Genomic DNA, 20527 nt, shown 5'->3' on the forward strand with positions numbered 1-20527 from the left:
GGCTACGGGCTCCATGTGTGATGGTCCGAGCTCGATGTTGTGACCTTGACCGCACTGAGGAGCCGTCTCTCCGAGATGCCTGTGGTGAACGCAAGTCAGGTCATAGCCATAGCCTGGGGGCGAACCTCACTTGTCAGCCCTCCTTAGACAGCAGAGAATTGTCTCCAGCAAAGCCCGTTCTAGAACCCGTATGAAACACCATGTTGCCTTAAACGTTTCTAGTTAGTTGGGGTTTGTAACCTATGGGCGATTCATCTTTCTGCGTGTTTTGAGAGTGTTTGTTGTTTGTACTCTCAGGACAGTACTGTGTAGTCTTTACTCGGTAAGGTGTTGTATACAGACTTCCCGAGCTTACGCGGGGTCTGCAGCCCGGTAAGCCCATCCTAAGTGGAAAACAGCCCAAGTCGAAAATGCACTCAATATGCCTGATCTCGCACACGCTGGGGCTCAGCCTGGCCCCCCTTCACTGTGTTTGGGACACTCGGAAGGTCAGCCTGCACGTGGGCAAAGTCATCTCGCACGAAGCCTGTTTTATAGTCCGGAGTCGAGCATGTCCTGTACTGAAAGTGGGGCACAGGACGGCTGTCTGGGTGCAGGACGGTCTCCAGCTGGTGGGGCTGCCGCGGCCCTGCATCGCGGAGAGGGTCCTCCCGCAGATCACCAGCGCTAGGCAGGAACCAGATTCTGAATTCCAAGTACAATTTCCCGTGAGTGCACGTTCTGATCTCGCACACCGTTATAAAGTCTATAAATTGCTAAGTCAGGGGCCATCTGGATTGGCTACGGCCCTAATTTTTTTTAAAGAATTTATTTATTTGACAGAGTGCGAGCACAAGCAGGGGGAGCAGCAGGCAGAGCAAGAGGGGGAAGCAGACTCCCCACTGAGTAGGGAGCCTGACGCAGGGCTCGATCAAGACCCTGGGATCATGACCTGAACTGCCTGAGCCACCCAGGCAACCACTACAACCTAATTTTTAGGGAAGGCTGGGGTTGTTGGCTGTGGAGAGCATGAGCTGGGTCAGGCTAGGAAAGTGTGAACCCCAATGGCTCCGCCAGTCATGCCTTTCCACCCTCGAGGACTTCTTATCCTGACCCCCAGCCTGCCACACCCCCCTTCCCTTTGTGTCTAGACCATCACTCTGCTGACCCATGGTGTCCCACATTCTCCAGCCCCTCATGTCACATAGCGTAGGCTGAAAACCGGTCCTGTCAGCCACGGGGGTCACGCCAGCCAGCTGCCCTGCCACCTTGGAGGCCCCACGGGCTCCGGAGGCCGGGTCACCACTGTGTAGCATTCACACTGTCTTCGAGGGCCACTGACTCTCCGGAGTTTCCTCCCCTGTCCTCCCATCCCATCCTTATCACCAGAACAGACATCTGAGTCCCAGAGAGGAAACTGAGCTCTGGTTATGGGGAGGCCAGCAGGCCAACCGTGAGGCCGGTATCTGAGAACATTCTGGCCTTCCACACGGACGCCCTACAAGAATACTGTTTATACTCAGATCTGTTTTGTCTTTCTCTTAAAAATGGCTTCTACTTTGAATAATAAAAATCATACATACCCACTATTAAACCGTGATCCTCAGCAAAGGAAGGAATTTGATTTTATGTTTTGTAAAGATTTTTTAACAAGTGATATTTTTCTTCTAAAGAAGGGGAAAAGAATAAAATTTGAGGTCAGAAAACAATTTCAGTGAACAAGAAGCTGAATGTGGGGTGACTTGTGGCTGAACTAAGATAGCAGAGCACAGTTAATAGTAATAAAATCTAAGCCTTACCAGGAGTTGGCCGACCGCGGCCTGGCGGCCAGATCCGTCCTGCTGCCTGTTTTTGTAAAGTGGAACACAGCCTGGCCCGCCTCCCTACATGCTAGCTGTGTCTCCTTTCCTGTTACAGTGGCCGAGTCGAGTACTTTCAGCAGAAACCTGTGGCCCCAGAGAGCCCAAAATATTTACTGTCTGGCCCTTTGCTGGGGGGAGAAAAGACCCTGCTTCTCACTGCATGACCCTGTGCCATTCACATGAGCCTCAATACCAGGAGAACCGCATGCTGGGGCGGGACAGCTGTTCCCACTCGAGGACGGTGACTCCTTTCTCATGGCGTGGAAATGCGATGCCATGTCCTCGGTGCGCCACTGATTAGGCCCAAAATGGTAAGGTACACAAAGCAGCATTAGAGAAAAAAGCCACCGCCAGCCTGTGGTCACCAAGGGTCAACTCATGAACAAGGGGAGTGGTGCTTCTCTCAAACAGTGATTTTGTTATAAAATAATAAATTTGAGCTGTATGCTCTTATGAGGCCATAATAATAGCTATTCGTTGAAATCTGCATATTCTTTGAATGCCGTGCTCTATTTTTTAGAAATATTTTGAGTATAAATCTTAATCAGAATTTTAAGGATCTCACAGAAATCTGGGCTTATGATTTCTTTCCATCCCTGGGATGCCTGGGTGGCTCATTGGGTTAAGTGTCTGACTCTGCGTATCAGCTCAGGTCCTGATCTCGTGGTCCGGGGTTTGAGCCCTGCGTTGGGTTCCACGTTGAGCATGGAGCCTACTTAAAAAAAAAAAAAAAAAAAAAAAAAGTTAAATCCCTATGTCTGACAACATCCGGTCAGCTTCATGTCCCATCAGTTCAAATTTACGAAATAGAGGATGTTGGCCTAAAGCTGCTCCCTTTTTGGGAGGAGAGGAGTTTGAAGCACTTGGTTTAGGATTTGAGGTAAGCATATCTTCTTTCCCCTTTTCTTTCAAAATAGTTTCTTAAGATTCCTCATCTGTAAAGTGAGAAATCAAACGCGTACAGTGAAGCACATGGCAAATGTCTTTAACCTCACGTATATAGTTAGAAAAAGGCAAACAATTTATTAAAGTTAAGCTAATGGAGTTTAAAATCGTGTCTTCTGATTATTACAACTTAAAGACCATGTTACAGATTTCTCTGAACTAGATTTTTTAAAAGAAACATTTGAATTTTTCTTCTTAATACTGCACTTTAATTCTTCAAATGCAAATAAGGCATTCTGCTGAAAAGCAGTAGATGTGTTTAAGGGGACTATTATAGATGCAAAGAAAAAATAGCTTAAAATACAGAGATTCTTCTAGAAAGTTCTCCAGAATGATCCTAGAATCCTAGAATTTTAGCGCTAGAAGGACCCTCAGAGATCATTTCGTTCATCATGTTACAGTGTTACACAGATGAAAAAAACTCAAATCCATCCTCCCTGGCCCTTGAGACCTTCTGCCGCATTTTCCCCCACACCTTATTGCCTTCAGTCTTGTTTCGAAGATAATCAGTCCCGCATACATAACCTTGGGGAAAGCAGGTGTCTCAGAGGCCACATCCGCCACCTGTTCCCCATGCGACCCCCAGCAAGCCCGTGTACTTAGCAAAGCCTTGTTCTCCTAGCCCGCGGGACAGAGACAGTGTGCCTACCCCAGTAGAGGGGCTGTCGTGGTGGTCCTAGGACGGGGCACGTGCGAGGACTCCGGCCGCTAGAAACCCTCCTCCAGATGAGCCCCCGGCGGCTCCGGCTTCGCGCCGTGAGTGAGGAGGCGTGCCGGGGTGGTCGTTCGTAATGAGCACGTCCACCATGAACTGAACAATTGGTTAATAGCAGATTTTACTGAAAAAAAACACAATAATTTAAAAAAGCCGACAATTTTGCTAAAGATTTCTTCTATGGTGAAAGTAATCACTTTGGGGAAATAGTGATGCCGTTGCCGTTCGCTCAGGGGACCCGTCACCAGCGTCTTCCTTTTTCTCTTTCAGCGTTACCCAAGGAGTACCAGAAGATAGGGAAGGCCTTGCAGAGCTTAGCGACGGTGTTCAGCTCCAGCGGGTACCAGGGTGCGTGCGTATTTTCTTATCCTTCCAGCCTGTAGCGTCCGGTGCTGACCAGCCCCCCTTGGGCCCTTGTGCCCCCGCAGGGACGCTACAGCTCGGGACCCTTGTCACTGACCCTTGACTGGGCCGCGCTGCTCCCCCAGCGCTCCTGTGACCTCCCTCACTGCTTCTGGGAAAGTGGAGGTGGAGGCTGCTTATGTCCGTGTTTCTTGCTCATTCTTCGCCTTTCTCTGTGCTCGGAGGCGGCTCTGGTGTTTTGCCAGAACAGGCAGCGGTGACCGGTCATCCCCTGCCTGGCTTTCATCTTTCTGCCGACCTCAGAGGCCGGGTCTTCCTGCTACGAAGGCCGGAGCTCGTCAAGGCCATTGGGAGGGAACATTCTGACTAAGTAACAAATTCACGTTGCCTCGGGCCTCTCCGTGACCTAGAGTTAACTTTCGGCATGTCCCGTGCTGTCTGTCTGACCCGTGGTGTCTCGAATTCATTGTCCCTTTACATTGACAGCACTCATGAGAACAAGCACATTTTGGTGAACTTTTGCTTAGTTTGCTCTGTGGAGCGGGTAGCAAGTAAAAGTATTATTTGTCAGGTGAGTGGCACTGCTAAATTTGAGTGTGTCCGGTCGCTTACAGAAACGGTGGAATTGGTACCTTGGTCTCGGTATTTATTCTGATGCTCAGGGGAGATGGGTCTGTGGACGTCAGTGTCTGAGTATTTTCAGGAACAAGAAATGAGTCTCTCGCCAGCATGGAGGAGCCAGGGCTCCCACGTAAGTCCTGGCTGAATTGTGCCTCACCGTCCCAACTTTCGGATCGGATGGGGGCTCTGAGGCTTGGTCCATCGGACCCCTCATGTTTAAGATGAGGAATGTGGGCGTGGAATGACCAGTCCTCTGGCCACCATGCCGCCAGGGATGATGGAGGAGCAGGTGTCGGGCCCCACACATTACTTAGGTGCTGGCAGGACCCCCGGAGTGCTCTTGGCTTTGTGCTTCTCTGGCATCTCGACCGGAGTGAAGATGCAGGACCCCCATCATGTCCATGTCGGAGCCCACCTGAATCTCACTTCCTTAAGCCTCCCCCGGGAGCTCTCTGTCCTCCAGCCCCGCCCCCACTTCCCGCCATCACCCCTTAGTGTCCAAAACCCCTGTGGGCAGATTGGCTCTGCATTTGGGGCTCCCCCAGGTGCTGGTTCCTCACACCAGCCCCCACGCATCTGGTAAAAGCAGAGCAGAGCCTCCCGTCGCAACAGAGCCCTTCTGCCTGTGGAAGCCTCCTTTCTCCTCCCCCAGGGCTTCCAGACTCCGCAGCTTGCCTAGGGCGCAGACTCAGGCCTTTCTGAATTGAGCTCCTTTGGATTTCTTCATCCCCACAGGATGAAGGAGACTTGACGGAGAAGGCTGATGTTTTAGCTTATTTGGTATTATTACATAGAGAGCAAGAATCCTGCAGTTGTCCCCATCCTGACTAGAAATGGAACTGCTCCAAGATGAGCTGTGTAGCCATTGTTAGGTCCTTCCGGTAGTGTGGACCCAGACTTGAGGACTTCCGTTCCTTGGAGTCAGATAGAAAAACATGAAAGTCATTCAGAGCTACCCCGCGGTGATTCACTTGTTCTCGTGCTCGATGCCAGCAGAGACACTCACTCACCCTTCACTAAATGTGGCGTTGATAGAGGGTGCAGGTAATTGAACCAGAAGTCTTGGAAAGAGGGCAGGAGAAGGCAGTTGGTTACCTGGGAAATGGGTCCTGAAGATGTTCTTTGGTACCTTATACTATACATAAATCATCCCATGTATTTGTCATTCGGTGAATCTCGGTAGAATCCGCAGACCTTCAGAACAGTCCGCTTCTCTGGAGTTTTCTGTCCGTAGTTCAATGAAGAGCAACCTGCCAGAAAGGATAGATTGGGCTGCGAGGGGCAGTGGGGGGAGAGCGCTGAAGGATGGGGACATCCTGGGGTGGGGGGTGGAGTGAGGGGTGACCGTGAAGGCGCCGTGCCTCCACCGCCCCCAGCAGTGCGAGCCGCACAGAGGCGCCCTTACCGCTGGCCCTGCTTCGGGCTGTCAGTCGGTGCGCATCCAGCATTCACGCTGCACGGGGCCCTGGGCCAAGTGTTAACAGTGCTAACTCAGTGTAGTACGCTGGGCGGGGACTGTCCTTCAGCTTCCTAGAGATCCTGCTTTCAAAGAACTTCTCAAGTCCCCCCGGACTTGCTTTTCACATCTCAAGGCAAATGAAGGTCAGCAGAGTCAAGCGCTGTCTTATCACGGCCTCCTTCGCTCAGACGCACTGGTGACATGGGGCAGCGCTGCACTCTTGATCTTGCAATAATTCGGAGGCTTCCAGTTCCTGAGAAAGTCTCGGATTATGTTAAATTTCCACGCTCCCTCTGGGAATGCAGACACTGGAGCATGCGGAGACCGTGCGCATGGCCTTTGCACAGATCCATGAGGCACTTCCTATCCTCACGTGTTACCATGGAAAATACTTGATAAAAATATTTAAGTGGTTAACTGTAGCAGAGAAGAGGAACAAGTATAGAAGCAAGACCTCTGGTTTTAGCTTGTTTTATAGACTTGACTTTGGAACCATGAGCATGTTTTACATGTCTATTTATTCTACATTTATTACTAAGAAAAAATTTTAAATTAAAATGTAAAGAAAAATCCCTAAAAAGCAAAAGCAAAATAAATCACTTGATACATCAGGGTAAAGGCATAGCCATATAAGGAAGAATTATTTCACATCACCGGAGAACACTGAATTTTGATTATACATCCCTAATAGCAGATACCGTAAAGTCAAAAAGACTTCAAAAATCTTTTGTTTTCAGTAATCATATAGTTAGCAATAAAATGTTAGTACTGTTATTCAAAAGCCTTCTAAAACTATTTTATAGGGCGCCTGGGTGGCTCAGTGGGTTAAGCCTCTGCCTTTGGCTCAGGTCATGATCTCAGGGTCCTGGGATCGAGTCCCACATCAGGCTCTCTGCTTGGAAGGGAGCCTGCTTCCTCCTCTCTCTCTCTCTGCCTGCCTCTCTGCCTACTTGTGATCTCTCTCTCTCTCTCTCTCTCTCTCAAATAAATAAATAAAATCTTTAAAAAAAAAAAAACTTTTACATATTGTAGGGTAAAGCAAACATGTAATTAAATTTCCGTTGTTAGGAACTAAGTTTTTTAAATGAGAGAGCTAAACATAAAAATGAATTTTAAAATACATTATGAAAAATCCTCAAGTCCTAAATTTGAATTGGAAATATCTATATGAGCTCATTATGGTTTTCCTCTTTTTAAAAAAATATAGTTTGCCTTGCTCTGTTCATTGAAAAATCCCCGAAATATCCAAGCCAGTCCCAAGAAGCCCCTCTAGCGCCCCCGACAGGGGGAGTTCTCAGCACTGCGTCCCACCCAGAAGGACCCAAGCTCCTAGCAGAACCCAGATGCTGATTTGAAAAGCCTTCCACTGGCCAGTAAAGAGAAAATTAGAGCATTAGTGAAAATAATACTTTCTCTGCAGTGAAGCTTATCAAGTACTTTTAAATCCAAACTTGCAGTGATACTTTTTTAAAAAGTTAATTTGTTACCTCTGGGGAATGGTTAGAGGATCAGCTCATTATTCTGAAATGGTAAAGAGAAAGAAAACACTTAATGTGCTTTTTCTCTGCCAATACCCCAAGGTAACCAGATAGTCAATAAAGGAGAGTTTCTCTTTATAGAAGCGCTTCAGATCAAGAAGGAGTACTAGGAGTAGAACAGCAACACTTTGCAGACCTTTCCTAAGATGAAAGATCTGGATGGTACAGGGGACAGAGGACTGTGTTCCCACCACAGACACAGTCAGCAAAACCCAGGCTGTGGGCACCAAGGCAAGGACCTGGTTTCTTCAACGCCCCCAAAAGAAATTTGTGGGAAAAGAGGGAGGGAGGAGAAAGAACCTATAGATGGAAGAAACACTTCAGCTCTCTGCCACGTGGGCTTTCTCTGCGCCGGAAAGCGGCCGGCTTGATTCCAGATACCAGGAGCCTCCCACTGACTGGACATTTCTGTCAGGAGCCATTCTCACTTCCCCAGGATGGTGTTGGTATCGTCCTTGCTTTTTGAAGGTGCTTGTCTTTGACGTAGAGTTTATGGGTGCGTTGCTCTGTGGCCAGCAAAGGGGGACATGAGGGGTGGATGGTGCAGGTGCAGAGAGACTGGCCACGCACCGTTCGTTGGGAAGCCAGGGTATCGGTAGAGGGGGACTCATGACACTAGCCTCTAGTTTTGAAAAGTGTAGTGTTTGCTCTAATAAAATTTTTCAATAAAACCAACAAAGAGAAAATACTCATGAGCGCTGACGTTAGCTTTACTGATTTCCAGGCGAAACAGATCTCAACGCTGCGATAACAGAAGCAGGAAAGACTTACGAAGAAATCGCCGGTCTTGTGGCGGAGCAGGTATCCCCATGCACACGGGCTCCCCGAGCGGACTGTAGGCTGTCGGACCCACGTGTTCCGTTAGCCGATTGGTAGAACAAACTTGGCAGATAGATCTCCTCTTCTCTCTTTGTTCATTGTGTGTGGCCGTCGTGTTTCTCCGGGTAAGCCGCGGTGGTGGACGGTGGACGCACTGACCATGGAGAAATGGACACGAATGCCTTCCAGTGTCAGTGGCTCCGACCCACCCTCCACCACCTTGGAGGGGGTTGGGATGTTAGAGGAAGAGCTGCGGTCACCCCCGCCCCCCGGTCTGGACCCGGAGCCTGTCTGAGGCTTGTTTTACTCGGCTGGTAATGGCAGTCATAGACCCGCCGTGACAGGCTCTCCGCCTTTGGCAGCCACTAAGGAGAAGGGACCATGAGGGCCCCGGCAAGGGGCGGGTCTTTGTTCCAGCCACATGGCTTTTACTGGCGCCTTCAGTGGTCCAGTTCCCAGTTCTCTTTACCGATAACCGATAATAGATTCCCTTAAGGGGAATAGACATTGATGTTGTTTCAAGTCCCCGAATTAAAGTTCTCAGGTGACCTCCTGAAATACGTACTTCTGCACACACACACGTACACACACCTCCATGTTGGTCACGGACTGCCGCTGCTTGGAGGAAAAGATGAATTTTTAGAACTCTGCCTAACATAGCTATTAAAAATTATAATTCAGAAAAATAGAAAAATTTTAAGTTGCCACTTAAGATGACTACCAGATTTTTAATAATAATGTATATTCTCTGTTAAAATGTAGACGTTAAATGATTATATCTTATTTGCTTATATATAAATAGTATTAGTTTTTTGCCCATACAGTGTCATATTTTAAATCACCTCAAAATAACTAACTTGACCAACCAGCCTAAAAATGATCTGATATTTTATTTTCCCTCTAAACTACGATTGAGAATGTAATAGCCTTGAGGGTTGTTTTCTTGCAGGAAAACTATGCTGAATGCCTTAGCCCTTGATAGACAGTAACTCGTATCAAGGGCTTGGCCCATACTGTCCTCCAGTACGACCCTTTTCTTATCCTCAACGGTCTAGATTTTTCTGCCAGTAATAACCAACCTGTGTCTCGTTGTAGCCAAAGAAAGATCTCCATTTTCTCATGGAATGTAATCATGAATATAAAGGTTTCCTCGGCTGCTTCCCTGATATTATCGGCGCCCACAAGGTAATTTGATCACAGAAGTGTGGACAAGATGATATGGGGAGCCAGGACCACGGCCCACGGCTACTGCGTGGGCCCTGTCACTCAGCATGGCCCTGAGTGGGGGGCTGGGGGGAGGGAGCTTTCTGAAACCGACTGGGTCCCCTTGGGCTGTTGAAATAGATCCTGTAACACATTTACACTATGCATAGTTTCTGGTTTCTTCCATTCTGTAAAAAAGATTACTTTGAGGAAACAAAAGCGTGACAAAAAGATGCCTTTATGCCTATACTTAGGCCAGGTAGCAAACAAAATAATCACGCTGTTGCCAATTCAAGACAAGATTAGGAATACAGTTTGCCCTTACTAATGAGACCCCTGTAAGCTGCTGGGGTGGGTCCTCAAAGACCCTCAAAGACCCTTCCCCGTCGAGACACAGATATTCTGTCCCCCTGGGCCTGACAAAGGGTTTCCTGATGAAAATTTAAATGATCAACATCAATTTTATATTTTTGTACTAATAAGGAAACTATATAATTCCTACCATAAAGGTATTTTCAAACTGAATTTCGAAATGTTTTGGGTCTCCTCGCATTTCAACTCTGGCTTGTTTCAGACTCTACGTATTAGTTCAGAATAGGGGCATTTTGTCAACTGTCATACTCCGGGGGACTGTGATGTACTTGGATTTATTAGGATAATCTCTACAGAGGGCTGGTCTGCGACCCTGGCAGTCCTGGCATGTGGCTGTTTTAGCGTTCAGCTTAATGATCCGAGTGTTGGGAAGGGGTAGTGTGCAACTTCAGATACTTTAATATAAAACTGAGAACATTCTTTACCAAACCGTCCACCAATGGACACTCAGGCATTTCCACACCAAGACTGTTGTGTGTAAGGTTGCAGTGAGCCTGAGAGCACAGCGGTCTCTCGGAGGTAGTGATTCTGGGAGCATAGATCTGAAAAGTTGTCCCCACAAAGGAAACATCAGACCGACTCGTCCTTGTGGGAGGTGACGGACGTGAACAGCAGTCGCTGTGGTCGCTGTTCCGGGGTCCAGACGTCAGGTCATCACGGTTGCACTCACCTTGAACTCACGCAGTGCTGAATGTCAGTTACAGCTCAACAAAACTAGGGGGAAATAACATAAGTAAATATAACACAAGTAAAAACCTCAGTTAAAAAAGCCAACTCAGAAGAGTCAGGTTGTCATAGGGATTGAGGCCAGCAATGAAGAGTTTTGGGCAGGGTGGCTGGTTTATGCACGAGCATAAAGTTTTTCTTTCCAGACCATTCTCATGAGCACTGTGATGGTCCTGGAGTGGGAAACGTTCAGCAGCTCTCTCACTCCTTCCACCTGAGTATCAATTTGAAATCGAGGTAGTACTCCTCCCAGAAACCAAAGTAAAGGTGACAGCCCACACGTACCAGCACCCCCGGCCAGCATGCCCCGAACAGAGACAGAGAGCACAGGTGCAAGCACGGACTGTCCCTCATCATTCTTTGTTTTTTTTTTTTTAAAGATTTTATTTATTTATTTGACAGAGATCACAAATGGGCAGAGAGGCAGGCAGGCAGAGAGAGGAGGAAGCAGGCTCCCCACTGAGCAGAGAGCCCGATGCGGGGCTCGATCCCAGGACGCTGAGATCATGACCTGAGCCGAAGGCAGAGGCTTAACCCACTGATCCACCCAGGCGCCCCATGTCCCTCATCATTCTAAACCCCAATGCCTGTGTCCGTCTCCTGCGCGCCTCTGGTCCTGGCACGGGCTCGGATATTACAGAAACAGAGCGCCGTTTGCTTTTCATGCTGCTGTAGCAGAAAACTGTCTATTTTGGCTTAGCTCTGTTTTTCAAGAATAGCAACCCTTTTGCTTCCAAGTAACTTGCAGGAAGTTACATTCAGGCGCTCTCCTACGTTCTTACTTTGTGGGGAGGTTTCTGTTCAGTAGCCAGTCAGTTGTAGAAGACGTTGGCATCGTTGCATGTGAAATGAAAGCCTGGTCCTTTGAGCGTCATTCTGTTAACACTCTTATGTTCATATCTCACAGGGAGCGATAGAGAAAGTGAAAGAAAGTGATAAGCTGGTGGCCACCAGTAAAATCACCCCCCAGGACAAACAGAACATGGTGAAGCGAGTTGGCACCATGTCTTATGCATTGCAAGGTAAGGCCCGGGTTCGGGCATCGCTCACGGAGACGGTTTCAGTCCTTGTTGTTTCCCTGGCTGGAGAGAAGGCCCTCCGTGGACCACAGCTAAGCAGATAAGAGCTGATTTAGCATTTCCTCCCAAGCCCGTTGTTTGCAGGGTCCCAGTGTTAATGCAGACGGACCCGATTGAGACAGCTAGGAGTGCCAGCCTGATTAAGCCCAGGCTTCTTTATTGTGTCTCAGAGACCGTGAAGATCCTCTTATAACCCTTCATCTCAGCTCCTGTCGTGACGCTGTGTTAGATTCCAAAGTTCAGCTTTCAGCAGTTTGTAACCTCTATCCCCTAGGACCAGAGAATGTAAAGGGAGTTTGGACACGGCTTTTTCGGCAAAATTTGAGTGTTAGTAAAAAGATACTAAATAATTTTTATATATTTGAGTGCTTTCCGGCACACAGGAGCCATGAACGGGTTTTTCCTGTTTCGGTGGACAGACAGAGCAGGCATGGGCAAAGGAGAAAGGGGAAGGATGTTCTAGTTTGAACAAACCCACACAAAATAGCGGGACAAGATTTTCTCACTGGTCTTCAGGAGTAAAATGGGCTTACAGGCTGTTGGGGAATAAGTGTTGGTGATGGTGGCGGGCCTTGAGAGCTGGCAGAAGAGCCTGGTCTTACTGGGGGCATTAAGAGGCCACTGGAAGGCTTTATGGTGAGGGGCAGGGAGGTACACAGCTCAGGGAGAAGGTGGGAGAGGTTGGCGGGCAGTCGTCAGCCCACGCGGGACACCGCTGCCTCTGTGGCCTGAGAGTTGCAGGCACGAAGAAGACATGGTGCTCTGGGAGAGAAGGGAGCGCGTCTGCAGACTTGCCCAAGGAACAGCCCTCGGGACTAGGGAGTGCATGGGACAGAGGCAAGAGTGTCTGCAAGGGTTCCAGAGCTGAGGCGGCTAGGGGCAGGAATAGAAAAATCTGAGAGAAGATCTGGCTTCCGAAGGGATTGAAATGGGGGATTTGGCTTTGAACTTGTGTGTGAAGTTTTCCACACAGATAAATGAGAAGCTTTGTACGACCTCAGATAATACAAGACTCAAAACAGCGCCCTTATGGTGGGCGTGTATGCCAGGAGCTGGCTTTCTAGGTGCACAGAATGAGGGAAGAGGCAGGTGGAGGTGTGACAAGGCCTCTGCCGAGGTGGTGATGGGCGCGGGGCTGGTACCAAGAGACAGATGCGGTAAGGGAGCCATCTGTGAGGACATAAATTCAGCAGAGCTGGAGAACAGAGGTCCAGAGGTCCAGAGAACAGAGCCTCTCACCTGGCAAGAGGTTGGGTTCTGGGAGCCCTGATGCTCTGAGCAGCCAAGTCCATCCAGAAGAGGGTCCCCCCGCGTCTCCCCCATCCCTACAGCCTTTCAAGGGCACCCCAAGAAACCTGTCCAGGCAGCTGCAAGAGGGGACGGGGTGGGACCCGCTGGGTGCCTCACTGGGTCCTGTGTCACCGACAGTCTGCAGAGAGGGAGCCCCACGCCGGCCTCCTGCTCCGTCCCTTCTGGGAGAGCAAAATCCACACGTGGGTGGTTGTCTATGTTGGGTTTCCCAGTGTCTCATCTGCACGTCAACAGAATCACCCCTCTGCGGGGATGTATGGTTGCCCTCAGCTATGCAGATGACTTTTCTAGCCTCTTTGTAAAGTGATCTGTCAGGGACTGGCCCTGCCCTGAGGCCAGCCGGGGCAACGGAGCAGAGCAAGCCCCGTGGCCTGTGGAAGGCCGGGGGGACTGACTGATACCTTGGTTTTGGTTGTAGCTGAGATGAATCACTTCCACAGCAACCGCATCTACGACTACAACAGTGTCATCCGCCTGTACCTGGAGCAGCAGGTGCAGTTCTACGAAACAGTAAGTCGGCCGCCCTCCCCGGGCCCTTTGCACGCCCACGCGCGCACACACGCATGCATGCACACAGAGGACTCGTGCTCTCATAACTTTGACCATATATAAAGTTAGTCTGCCTGTATTTTTTAATCCTAAGTAATAAACCAAAGGAACTTGTGTGTGAATTATATCTGCCTATTCCCATTGAATTATATCTGCCTTTTCCTTTTTGAATCCCACTGGGTTAAAAAAGTTTTCTCTTAAGGAAGAAGGGGTGGTGGATGCTGGTTGTGAGGCCCCTAGAAGTCCTGCGGGGAGGTTCCCCACCCCCAGCCTCTCTGTGCCCCGGGGACAGTGCAGGACAGGAGGGCCCCCGGCTCTGCAGGCCCTCAGTGGGGATGGAGCCTGGCACCACGGGCAGGCTTCATGAAGGAGCTTTCGTTGTGCACCAGAGGAACCTCAGAAAACGAGACAGAGAGAAACCTCAAATATTTTCAGTTAGGGAACGGTCACTAAAATGTAAGCTTTTGTGCTCTGCATAGTAATTGGGTTGTTTACTGGCATGTGCAGAGAACAAGGACGTAGCGTGTAAGCGGAAACTCCGGCACGTGAAGGCAAGTTCCCAACCGTGTCGTTGACCCCGTGCGGGTCGCCTTGCTTCTTCCTCAGTGTCCCACTCGCGCCATGCTCTGCTCCGCGTGTGTTGAGGGCGATGGCGGGCCAGCCCCACACTCACGTCCGTGCACTTGTCGTCTTTGGGCGAGGCAGTGCGGGGAGTGTCGGACTCCGGCAGCAGATCCTTGAACGGCAGCTGTGACCAGGGTCCTTGCCGCAGAGTGTGAATCGTGTGTGGGAAGCAGCTGGTTTGGGAGCTGAGCTTCCAGAAGGAATTCCCTTAAGCACGTTTGTCCCTTCCAGCATGCAGTTCCTGGGCTCTCTGTGTTAACTAGCTCTGCCGTACGGTTGCCTTCGCGTACTGGAATCCAGGTTGCTGTTGTTCTGCATTAAAAGAGCCTTGAAGGGCAACTCTTAAAACTCCGATCAAGTTGATTTGTTAGATAATCTTAAGCCCAAGTGAGGTTTAATTATCAATGACATTGTGACTCAATGACATTTAACCAATGTCCTTGTCGGATGTAACAGTTTTAGGAGAAAGCAATGCTTGAAGGCTAAAGTTCACATGCTTTTCAGTGGAGCAAACCTGTATTGAGCGCGTAGTATATACTAAGCACTTACGCCAGATGCTTGGGCTCCAAGAACGGCCATGACATCCGTGTCCTCGGGGAGCGTGTGTTCTCCCTGGGGGAGGCCTGGGCACGTAGCCACGGCTGCGGTCCCGCACCGGCTCTGTCATGGAGGCGCCGACGGTCTGGGAGGCATGCCCGGCAGTGGGGGCCCGGGAGTCCACGGGTGTCCGACAAGACGGGCAATCCGTGCGAGTAGGACACCCACCCCTGCCGGACCCCTGGTCTGGAGATGCTGCTCCTGAGAGAGACGGGGGCTGTGCCAGAAAGAAGGGGGGCCTCCTGCAAGCTGGGGTTGGGGAGGGCTCCGTGGATGGTTGATGCTGGAGGAGACTTGAAGCTTAGCCCAGTTGAAGCCTCTGAAATGTTTGCAGTGTCTAACTTGTAGGAGGTGGCGGGAGTAGAATGCCGTTAGGTCCTGGTGGGACTGCGCATCTCAAGGTTGTCTCATTTCTTCACCAGATCGCAGAAAAGCTGAGGCAGGCCCTCGGCCGCTTCCCGGTTATGTAGAACACAACAGAACACCAAGAGATCTCCGAAGTGCTTCTTTCTGACTTTGGGCAATGCAATTTTATTTCTTCCCCCTTCATCAAAAACAAAGAGGAACAAAAGACCAAAAGCCAAAAAGAAAGAGTTGCAAAAAACTGGGTCTATTTTATTAACCAACCTAAATGCCTCGGTTCATGGGGTTAGTCTTCTTCAGTTCGTTTCCACATCCATTACTGAAAACAATGGAAATTGTCTCTATTTTTGGAAAGTACTTAAAGTTATCAGAATTTTGAATGGAAAATTAGGGGTTCCCCCACTGATATTTTACATAAAATTGTAATTTGTACGTCGTCCATGATCTTCTGGGTCTTACCCAATGTCAGATAATTACTAATTGCTTTCTTTAAAATATGAAATATACCAGAATAAAAATCATATATGTTTGTATATTTTTATAACTCTTTTCAGTCCCGTGGGATTCCTATCTACTTAGGAAGCTCTACATGCCTTTCACTGACATATTTATGACTCCAGTGCTTCTGTTTCCAGGAGCGAGGAAGCCAGGAGGGGCCCTGGGGGCTGCTGGCGCCCTCCCAGGAGGCTCGGGGCAGGGGAGGGGGGGGCTCACATGCCCTGTCAGAGCGTGCAGTGTGGCAAAAGCCCAGGATCCCGTTCACTGCCCCCACTTCCCTCAGGAACGCTGCTGACTGTCCCCGTCCACGGGGGCGGGGGGGCTTCCTCCCCAGGCCCGGTGAAGGCATGATTCTTGCCAGAAGGAATACGTTGACAGGGGTGAGCACGTGTCTACAGGGCTTTGACTCTGCTCCCAGGGCTGGAGCTGCTGCGCTGGGGCCTCTGCTCTGGGGAACAGACGTGCTCCCCACAGAGCTTCGCCCCACATTGGTGTCTTCATCTGTTGAGTCAGAAGTACCGAGACCTGTTTCCAAGGCCGTGATTTGCCACTTACTTTGGAGGTTAGACAAGTGAGCGGGGGTGTTACCTGAAAACGTGGAAACCACAGCGTGGTAGGCCTCTCCGTCCCCCAGATGGAAGCGCTTAGGGACTGATAAGGGTCACAGGCTGAGTCCTGCACATCGGTCCCTGGAGCTTTTTGTCTCTGTAAGGACAGCATGATGGTGAGTGATGCTCTTCCTGACTGCATCTGGAACTTGTGACGGGATTTTTCTGATCCCCGGCCTCCAGACAGAGGCACGCAGTGAAAGCTAATCGTGGCCGACTGTCAGCTTTAAACCCGAGCACTCAAGACACGCACCATCCCCCAGCCGCAGCCCAGTGAGCCCATCCTCCACACTTGCCTTACGACCTCTCCCCACTGCTTTCATTCTCCTGACCTAGTGATGACAGTATAGATGATGGAAGGTTTGGGCCAGCACAAATAAAATGAAACCAAAAAATAAGTAGCAGAGGAAATCGAATGAACATGAGTATGAGAATTTCTTGCTCTTTAATATCACGGGTTTTGTTAATGTTTTATAAGTAATTTTCCCTACCTGATTTTTCTTTTATAAAATCTCATAGAACAATGTTTATGATACAGCCATTTAATATATGTACAAATTGTAAAGAGTATGTATAAATGTTTTACACAAATGTAAGAGCATGTAGAAGCCAACGTATAAGTAAATTGTTTAAAAAAAAAGACTGTACAGTAAATTCTGAAAGCACTTTTTCAAAAACATTTTTTGGTATTTGTGTGATTTATTTTCTTCGGTCCTTTTTTTTTTTTTTTTTTTTTTTTGGATAATTGCTTCTTGCTTCTAGCTCCTAAAAATAGTCCAGATAATGAATTTTTCCCCAAAACCTAATTCTCCTGATATGAATTAATATTTTAATTCCTTAAGTCAGAGCCACCAGTCTTAGAAGCACGTCTTAATCACCAGAGCGCTGTAAGCACAGATCCTGATGCCGACCGAGCATATTAGCCATCCGTAGAGAAGCAGCCGACGGGGGTGTGCGTGCGTGTGCATGTGTGTGTGTGAGAAGTGATGTTTGCTTGTCTCCATGTGCTGTAACCTAATCCTGTGGTGTAAAAATCTCACGTCACAAGATAAGAGAATAAGAGGGGAAAGAAATCAAATACTTGCTCTACACACACGCACACGGTATTCAAACAAAATAAGAAAATTTGACAGTTAAAATCCTTTCATGGGCACTCAGCGGTGGCCGCGGCCGGGTCCACCTTGGTGAGCGAAGTGGACGTTGCCGAGCCCACGCATAACCTCGGTCCCTGCCACCGTGGCACTTTGTTCAGGAGCCCACTGGGACGTGACCGGGGCAGCTGGGGAACGAGGTTTACTGGTGTCCACACACTGGGCCATCCTAGCCATTTGAAGATTAAAATTCTCCTCTGCTGAGGCCATCTTTCACGGGCATTTTTGGGACTCAGAGATCTTCACTTTTTTGAGGACAGGTCTGTCCACGTTCCTCTTCCCCAAATGTCTTTCTCACCAGTTCTCCAGTCCTATTCCCGACCATGGCCACAGCCCAAGAATGGACAGGGAATCAGTCGCCCATGAGGCCATCTGTCCTTCCGAGCTGCGTGAGCAGCTGCATGTACTGCTCGAAGTTCTGGCCACGGGGAGGCTGTCCCTTTTCTGTGTCCTTCAGGGGTGTCCTGGGAAGATGGTGCCGTAGCTGTCTGCTTTCAGGTGGCGTCTACATCCCATGCAGAACCATCTGTAAACCAGGCCCGAGTCTTGTCTTCGTCGGTCGGCGGACCTTCGACAACTCCCCAGGCAGCCACAGATCAGGCTGGGGGAGGGAAGATGGTGTAGTCGGAGCGGGGACCGTGGGCATGTGGGCCACTTGTCCCCGTAGGGCCTGTTCACATATATTCCACTTCCCTTTGCTGATGGGGTGCTGCCCTGTGTGCCCAACTTCATGGTCCAATGGGACAGATAGCACCCAGTTCATGATGGCAGCTGCAGTCAGGATGGGTAGCTTGGGGGCCCATGGGTAGGTGTTTAGTCTTCTGAGGCCCAGTAGCAAACCCAGAGCTGTTTCTCACAAGGAGAGTCATTATCTAGGGGGACGGGGGTGTGTGTGTGGGGGGGGGCGGTGATAGCAAGGCTTGGCTCCAAAATCCTAAGGGCTTGCCTTATTACTCACCTCTGGAGCCCTGCCAAAGTCTCCAGACGGCATCCCTGACTGCTCTGATATTCCAGGTGCCACTGGCCATGCTGGATCCTACGGCCCCAGCCTGGGAGCAGAGCAGCCTGTGTTGGCGGCCTGGACATGCTGGGAAGCCGTCTCTTGTTCTGGGCCCCACACCAAGTATCTGTACACCCTGTACAGATGGCCCTATTGGTGGCTCTATTGGTCTGAGGAAGAGGCCAGGAAAATGAAAAAGGAACCTAAGGAAAAAGGATGGCAGGAGATACTCAGAAAAATTGTAGCTGGCTGTGAGCCAAGGAAAGTAACAGGAATTTGGAAGTGAAAAAATTACCCATTGCAACGTTGATGCTTGGAAGATGCTCCTTCAAGTGGCAAAATTTTAATGACCTAGGGTGGATTTTGTGGTTCCCATAGGATATGTTGATTTTTTATTTTTATTTGTACCAACCTTTATCACAGAAGAGCTATAATTACAGAATAATTTATAATCTTTACAAATCTCAACCCTGTAAAAATCAGTATTTAGAGAGGAGAGGTGAAGGCACAGTGGAAGAATGGGGTCAGTCTCCTTGCCAGGGCCGTCCACACATGCCTCTCCTGCAGCAGGCGAGGGGCCCAGACAGAGCAAGGGGACGATGAGCCAGTTTGTCTAAAGGCCATGGAACCTCTGGGGAGAAGACTGTTCCGCTTGGCGGTCAACAGTACGTTCAAAGGTCCGGAGGTGGAAGTTCAGGCCGCATCTTAGACCAAAACAAGAAGTTGAAGGAAGCAATCGGTCTTTGGGATTGGCAGAGCTCTGGGCGGGGTGGGGGGAGGGCTAGAGAGACCAGTAAGGGGTGTCGTTTGGGCCAGGCCAGACCAGCGGCTTGAAGATGCGAAGGTAGTGTTCTGGGGAGTTCCACCGCAGAGGGAGCGCCTGGAGCAGAGTCGGGGAAGCCCGTGCAGTGGGGTTGGTGGTGAGTCATTCATTCTGGAGAAAAGCCACTGACTTCCTGAAAGTAATGTTAAGTTTACCAGCACGCCGGAGTCATGTGCTCCTCCCTGGGGATAAAGTGACGTCACAGCATGTGGCGGGGAGCGGGGACACAGCCCCCTCGGCTGTCCTGCAGGGCTTCTCAGCCTGAGGTCACGGTGCCTCCAGAACGCATTTCCTGAGGCTGGTCCTCTGGTCTGGTGGGAGAAGTCCAAGAGGCCTTAAACGTCCTCCAATGTAGAGAACAGCCCTCGCCATAAAAAATTACCCACCCAGGATGTCCAGAGTACCCAAACTGGGAAGCCCTACTTTAAAGCAAACAGAAAAGGGGCACCTGGGGGGCTCAGCTGGTTAAGTGTCTGAGTCTTGGTTTCAGTTCAGGTCATGATCTCATGGGTGGTGGGTTCAAGCCCCAAGTTGGGCTCTATGCTCAGCAGGGAGTCTGCTTGAAGGCTCTCTCCCCCAGCCCCTCTCCCCAACTCAGATGCATCCTCTCTCTCTCCCAAATAAATAAATCTTTTTAAAAATATACAAAGCAAACAGACAATTACTCTTTGCCTGGGGGCTAATAGAGGGTGCCGGGTCCATACAGAAGGTGCTCAGTAAATGAGCACCACAGTAAATCCTCGTGGACGAGGATAAGTGTAATGCTCAATAAATGCACGCGGTCGTCGGTAAAATATAAAAGAGCCCAGGGTGATGGGGAGTAGAGGCAGCAGGAGATGCGGTGAGGCTAAAACCGCAGCCCTGCGACCAGGTAGCAGAGCCGAGTTCTGGACAGACTCCCTCTACACCGCACAGACATCAGCGCACGCTGTTGGGTTCAGCCCCGGCACCGAGGAGCCCCCTGAAGTGTGAAGACGGCCTTCCCCTGGAGGAACCCTCTGTAGCATAAAGACACCTGAATTGTGAGGTGGAGCATCAAGTCTGACAGCAGCGTCCGTCACCGTGAACAAGTCTCACAGGTTCTCTGCCCTCAGTCCCCTTCTCTGCGGAGTGCCAGGACGAGCGTGGGCTTGTCCCCGAGCCCCTCCCTGCCCTGGGAATCTCCGTGAGTCACTTAGAGAGGAGGAGGCTGGGGGCCTGAGGACCATGGCCTCCTGGCTTCAGCTGGGGACAGCACCTCTTTGGGACAGCCACCCCAAGGGACCCCTCTGGAACACAGTCCCAGTGGGCTTCAGGGCAGGGTGGGGTGTGTCCCAGAACCT

General features: G+C 49.9%; 1 protein-coding gene across 3 annotated transcripts in view; it reads left to right on the forward strand.

Moving 5' to 3' along the window:
* Nucleotides 1-15658, forward strand: part of SNX9 (sorting nexin 9) — a 105225-nt gene extending 89567 nt beyond the window's left edge. For all 3 annotated transcript variants that reach the window (XM_032836439.1, XM_032836441.1, XM_032836440.1), the window contains 6 exons: nt 3772-3849; nt 8207-8283; nt 9397-9486; nt 11510-11624; nt 13411-13502; nt 15185-15658. In XM_032836439.1, coding sequence (XP_032692330.1) covers nt 3772-3849; nt 8207-8283; nt 9397-9486; nt 11510-11624; nt 13411-13502; nt 15185-15232 — 500 coding nt within the window. In that variant the 3' untranslated portion in view covers nt 15233-15658. The remainder of the gene's footprint in view (nt 1-3771; nt 3850-8206; nt 8284-9396; nt 9487-11509; nt 11625-13410; nt 13503-15184) is intronic.
* Nucleotides 15659-20527: the final 4869 nt, after the last annotated feature.

This window comes from Lontra canadensis, unplaced genomic scaffold (assembly GCF_010015895.1).
Source record: "Lontra canadensis isolate GAN:19392208 unplaced genomic scaffold, GSC_riverotter_1.0 scaffold92, whole genome shotgun sequence".
Taxonomy (NCBI): domain Eukaryota; kingdom Metazoa; phylum Chordata; class Mammalia; order Carnivora; family Mustelidae; genus Lontra; species Lontra canadensis.